Consider the following 6,038-nt stretch of genomic DNA (forward strand, 5'->3'; position numbering starts at 1 on the left):
AAGCCCCCTTACCATCATCCACCGCACTCAGCGAAGATTAGCTTGCCTTGACTCCCTCCCCTTGCCCCTGCTGTTAAGCATTGGGGAGTCCGCTGTCGGCTGGTACCAGACGCCCTCGAATTTCCAAACATCGGGCGGTTGACTTCCAGGGAGATATTTCGAGGACCAGCCGCCTGTAACTGACTGGACAGCCGAGCTTTCGAATGGAAGCGGATGGTTTCGTGTCCAGGCGACGAATGTCCGTGGACACGACGAGCGCTGACGGCGGGGTCACAGGCGCTGCAGCTGGGGCGGACATCCGATGGCTGGGCGGCAGGATTTTGAACGCTACGGGGGGAATCGTTGGAGGGCTTACGCCGCCCAGGATAACGGGGGAAAAAGACTTTGCTGTGGCGATGCATCGCGCAGCTCCCGAACCCACCACGGCTACCGAGCCTGAAATTGACTATGAGGGTCTACCTCAAGGTGTAGCTACCAGCACACACATGTTGGCGGGTGCCGTGGCTGGAATCATGGAGCACTGCCTCATGTACCCCATCGACTGTGTCAAGGTAAAACGGAAGACGATGTGGCACCCGTGACCGCGAACAGTTGGTGGTGATTAATTATACTGATGGTAGTTACTACTGATGGTAGTTACTAGTTAGTTTTAACTAGTAGCTAACTTTAGCTAGCTTCGGACCAGGGAAGGACACTGTTACTGGATATGTCGCTCCACTGTTGACTAGCCATTCGACGTAGCCTTTCCGTTCACCTTCACTGTGTTGTGGAAGTGAAAACTCATGTTTACTGGTTATAGTGTTGACCGGCTATCTTAACGTTACTCAACGTTAACACTGGGACAGCACACATTGTAATGCTTGTTAGTAGTGATCACGTTACTCAATACTGCAGCTGGTGAATAGTTACATAAACCGTAGCTAGCAGTAGCAATCTACTAGGCCCGCTAAGCAGCCCGATTTGAGTCGCTAACTAGCTAGCTGCTATCGAGGTCAGAGATGTCACATTTGGAGGATACAGAATGAATGGGTTGAACTTATCGTTGGCATTGTTGGTGATACTGTTATAGATAGCTATCGGGGCTTGTCAGACTGTTTGTCGACAAGTCACTGCTCGAAACCAAAACTGTCCACAAGAGACAGTTAGCTTGTCAGGGAGGTTGCTAGCCTCCGGTCCGCCGGTTGCGCGCCAGCAGCACATGCTATGACGGCGAAGGAAAAGGCGGTTCAGGTTACGACACTTAGTTTTAGGATTGGAGAAGCGGGGGGGCACCAGCTGCACTGTGTGACCAACTGTAAAAATGGTTGTATCGATGCTTTACCGTAGTAACTCCTACTCTTAACAACCGCGGTGATGTTTTCACCGTCTCAATTGACAAATGATGGCTGTAGGGACCTTGCAATTACTGGAACGGTCTGTCACAATTTCCCCGGGAAGATACCGTGATACCAGCCATCGTCATAATTGGACACTTGTCTTGTGCAATCGCCTTCCTTACTCGCTGTTATGACAGGTAGACTAGCTAACCTGCTATGTATTATAGTTAACCAGGAGTGAACTAAGAAGGAGATTCTACGTTGCAGCCAGCAAACTTGTTTTCAGGAACACAGGCTAGCTGTCTGGCCCAAAGAAAGGAACTATTGTTTTATTCAAGCCAGACGTAATCTGTGCTGGGAAAACGTCATACAAAACACGATGACTTGTCTCGGGAGCTGGCTTTGCTTTCATTGACTGGGATCCAGGCCCTCAGGGGGGTGTTTCAGAGGCCTCTCAGCCCACGCTGGGCCTCTTGGGCCTGGCTCACTCAGCCCACCTCAGGGCTTGAGGACATGTCCTGGTTCTGGAGTCACATGACCTGGGCTGGAATGCTCCCCTCCTCTCCATACCTGTGTGTCTCTCTCTGTCTCGCTCTCTCTCACACACACACACACACTATCTCTTTCTAACTATCTTTGTCTCTCACACACACAAACTCCCTCTCTCTGTCTCTCTCTCTCTCTTCCTACCTCCCTCTCTCTTAACACTCGCTTTTTAACTCTCTCACACACTCCCTCTCTCTCTCTTCGTACCTCACTCTATTTCACTCTCTCATGCATAGTCCCAAGCTGCACCATAAAGGCTTGTTGTGCTGTTGTAGTAAGTTTGTACGTACATTTGTACTTGTACTGGCTGTCTTGCATTGTACTTGTACATAATACAACTGTGGATGAGAAGCCCTTTACAGATCAGGTTTTGATAGCCTTTCCCTTAAGTCACAGGGCTCTTTGTTACAAAACAACTTCTTCATTGTCTTCAAGAACCGCATCGCTTCCTTGTGTGTCAACCGTTTCCTTATTGGTTTCCGACTAGCCCTTTCATCTCGGAAATCCCAATCTATCATCTCACACAGTACTGTAGGTAGGGTACATGTGGCGTAATAGCCTCGACCGTGTCCTATTCAGCGTTTTACGAAAACCTCCGCCCTTCACATCCTAAGGCAGCCCTGCTGCCCTCGCTAGCTTGACCGCAGGCGGACATGTGGGGAACTTGAGGGTAATGCTGAAGGTTTACCCTCTCCTGACCTGGCAGAGCTGGCTCTCAGGTACTCTCATCCACTCTGGGTGCCGTCTTTCCCCCAGAGCTGTCCTGCCAGCCGGCTCAGAGAAACCAGCCAGCCCTGATAACCACCTCCAGGTGTTCTCTCGAGATAAGGATCGGCGGAGCATATCCGTGTATTTTTTTTGTTCGTTAAACCTCTTGTTCTTCCTCCCTCGTCAGATGACCCCGGGATCAGAGGTTCCAGAATGTTCCGCGTGGTTCTGGAACGCTGGGTGGAACCTTCTAGAAGCGAAGGCTAGGATCTCTGTCACCAGTTTAATGAGATTCCAAACCTGTGTTTGCTTCAGCTCACTGAGTGGAACAGCTGATGTTTGCATGTACATCAGAACAAGACGCTTTTATCCAAAGCAGCGTACAGATGCATGTAGTACAGCAGAACATCCCGGGTCAGAAGTGTGTAGCTCTGACGGTGTAGCTCTGACGGTGTAGCTCTGACGGTGTAGTTCTGACATGGTATAGTTCTGACATGGTGTAGTTCTGACTTGGTGTAGTTCTGACATGGTATAGTTCTGACTTGGTGTAGTTCTGACATGGTGTAGTTCTGACTTGGTGTAGTTCTGACATGGTGTAGTTCTGACTTGGTGTAGTTCTGACTTGGTGTAGTTCTGACATGGTGTAGTTCTTACAGGGTGTAGTTCGGTTATCATGGAACGGTCTGAGCGAGTGCTACAGCCTTAACGGCACACTGATGATGCAGAGAGTTGACCGGGGGGCAAGTTAGCATGACACAACCTCTGTGTTTCTGTCGTCTTGGAATGAGTGAGAGCAGAGGGTGGGGCTGGAACATGGCGGGGACCTTGAGACCTGGGTCACTGTCACACACACACACACACACACTGGGTCTCATAACTAAACCACAAGACCCTACTGGGACACGTGTGGTGTGTGTATATCCATGTGTGTGTGTGTGTTTGTCATATCAGCATGGTGAGTGTGTAACGGGCCCTGAGTGTGGGGAACGTGCTGTTCAGTCCTGGATGTCTCTCTGAGCAGACAGGGGAAACTGTGCAGCTCTGGCAACAGATTCAGATTCAACAGAGTGTGTGTTGTTTTGTGTGTGTGTGTGTGGCACGTTGTCCCTCCCTTACAATCCTCATTTACCAGAAGTGAGGATTTGGAGTTTCCCTTAGGGGAAACAGACAGTGAGTCATGCGACTCACTGTCTGTGAAATGTGGGAATTGCACCATCCACGCCAGGTGTTTCGTTTTACATTTTATTCATTAGCCGACGGTCATCTCTCATCTGTCGCTGCATGACAACTTCTCCTCTGGAAGTTTGAGCGAATGTGGAAGTGAGCCAGGCTGTTGTGAGGGGGTTCTGTGTTCACTGAGTTCCCTCGTGGGGGCTGAGTCCCTCCCTGCCTCGCCCTCTTGGGTGAGCAGCTGTCACACACACACCTGTCTGGACTGAGAGCTGACTGTTCTCCCCTCGTTGTCTCCTCCCTCCTCCTCTCCCCCTCCTCCTCCTCTCCCCCTCCTCCTCCTCACCTCCTCCTCACCCCTCCCTCCTCCTCTCCCCCTCCTCCTCCTCAACCCTCCCTCCTCCTCTCCCCCTCCTCCTCCTCACCCCTCTCTCCCCCTCCCTCCCCCTCCAGACCAGGATGCAGAGCCTGCAGCCCCAGCCTGGAGCGCGGTACAGGAACGTGATGGACGCCCTGCGGCAGATCGTGCGTACGGAGGGGATGTGGCGGCCGGTGAGGGGCGTGAACGTCATGGCGGTGGGGGCGGGGCCAGCGCACGCGCTCTACTTCGCCTGCTACGAGAAGATCAAGTTCTCCCTCAGTGATGCCGTGCACCCCGGGGCCAACAGCCACTTCGCCAACGGTGAGACACACACACATGTACACACACACACATGTACACACACACACACACACACACACACAGATGTACAGTAGACAAACACAGGAATGTTTGTGATTCATGAGAATGTTATCTTCCAGCAGTTACCTAATCCACCCTCTTCCTCTCCTTCCCTCCCGATCTCTCCCTCATCTCTCTCCCCCACACTCCCTATCTCGGTCTCTCCCTCCCTGTACCTCTGCCTCCCCCGTTCTCTCCCTCATTCCCTCTATCTCTCTCTCTCTCTCCATCAGGGATGGCAGGTTGCATGGCCACAGTGCTCCATGATGCAGTCATGAACCCAGCTGAAGGTAAACCTTGTCACACAAACACACACACACACACACAAACACGCCTCTTCTCAGTCCAACACGAGTCGAGTTAATCACAGTGATGCTGCACTTGCCTAAACCCACCACTAGAGGGAGCTCTGAGACTGGTCGTGTTGATCTAGTCATTTACACTCCTACGTTCTAACCCTCCTTCCTTTCCCTCCCGCTCCCCTCTCTCACCTCTTCTCCCCCCCTCCCCCCCCGTAGTGGTGAAGCAGCGCATGCAGATGTACAACTCCCCGTACCGCGGCGTGCTGGACTGCATCGGCGCGGCGTGGCGCCGCGAGGGCCCTGCGGCGTTCTACCGCAGCTACACCACGCAGCTGACCATGAACGTGCCCTTCCAGGCGCTGCACTTCATCACCTACGAGTACCTGCAGGAGCTGCTCAACCCGCTGCGCCACTACAACCCCTCCTCGCACGTGGTCTCCGGGGCGCTGGCCGGCGCCATCGCCGCCGCCGCCACCACGCCGCTGGACGTGTGCAAGACCCTCCTCAACACGCAGGAGGCGCTGGCGCTCACGGCCGAGGGCGCCGCCGGCGCTGGGGGGGAGGGGGTTGCCGCGGCGACGGCGGCCGCGGCCGGCGGGGGCGTAGGAGGAGGAGGGCGCCATATCTCGGGGCTGGGGGAGGCGTTCAGGACTGTGTACAGGATGGGCGGGGCCCAGGCCTTCTTCAAGGGCGTCCAGGCGAGGGTGATCTACCAGATGCCCTCCACCGCCATCAGCTGGTCGGTGTACGAGTTCTTCAAGTACCTCATCACCAAGCGTCACCACGAGAGGCGGCTGAGGGACCGCGACGTCGAGAAGTAGAGGAGGAGGAGGAGGAAGACGGGCTTCAATCAATATGGCCGACTGGAGAGCTTCTCTTCTTGGGGATGTGTGAATGCTAACAGAAAGTTGGCCCACCTACCCTCTCTCTCTCACACACACACACACTCTCTCTCTCTCACTGCTTTCTCTCACTGTAGAGAACAACCCCTCCTTCCCCAAACCAATAGGATGTAGACATACATTGAGAAACTCGCACTTTAATTTGGGAACGTATATCTCTGAATTTTCTGAACCTGCCACCAGGGGGGGCTGGTGGGCAGGGGGCGCCGCTCAGAAGCAGACATGTTGGAACAGAAATGGCAAGTGTGTGTGTACATTTGTAATGGAGGTTTTTTGAGGTTTCTAAAAGATTGAGAACGTCTGTTATTACGGTATGAGCATGCGTTCATAAAACGAGACACATTTTTATTGAAGGGTGAGATCTGTGTTTTAA

General features: G+C 53.2%; 1 protein-coding gene across 1 annotated transcript; it reads left to right on the plus strand.

Moving 5' to 3' along the window:
* The first annotated feature begins 60 nt into the window (after window positions 1–60).
* Window positions 61–5,719, plus strand: LOC136939090 (mitoferrin-2-like). Its single transcript, XM_067231961.1, has 4 exons — window positions 61–551; window positions 4,194–4,422; window positions 4,695–4,751; window positions 4,980–5,719. Exons 1-4 carry the CDS (start codon window positions 204–206, stop codon window positions 5,582–5,584), a joined length of 1,239 nt encoding a protein of 412 aa, XP_067088062.1. The 5' UTR covers window positions 61–203; the 3' UTR covers window positions 5,585–5,719.
* The last annotated feature ends 319 nt before the right edge of the window (window positions 5,720–6,038 follow it).

The sequence above is a fragment of the Osmerus mordax genome, unplaced genomic scaffold, assembly GCF_038355195.1.
Source record: "Osmerus mordax isolate fOsmMor3 unplaced genomic scaffold, fOsmMor3.pri Scaffold_107, whole genome shotgun sequence".
Classification (NCBI taxonomy): domain Eukaryota; kingdom Metazoa; phylum Chordata; class Actinopteri; order Osmeriformes; family Osmeridae; genus Osmerus; species Osmerus mordax.

What these genes read in the sequence shown, in the direction of transcription:
- LOC136939090 (XM_067231961.1), top strand. Translation starts at nt 204, where the DNA reads ATGGAAGCGGATGGTTTCGTGTCCAGGCGACGAATGTCCGTGGACACG. An exon ending in ACCCCATCGACTGTGTCAAG is followed by an intron (nt 552 to 4,193) that starts GTAAAACGGAAG and finishes CTCCCCCTCCAG; the next exon opens with ACCAGGATGCAGAGCCTGCA. An exon ending in AGTCATGAACCCAGCTGAAG is followed by an intron (nt 4,752 to 4,979) that starts GTAAACCTTGTC and finishes CCCCCCCCGTAG; the next exon opens with TGGTGAAGCAGCGCATGCAG.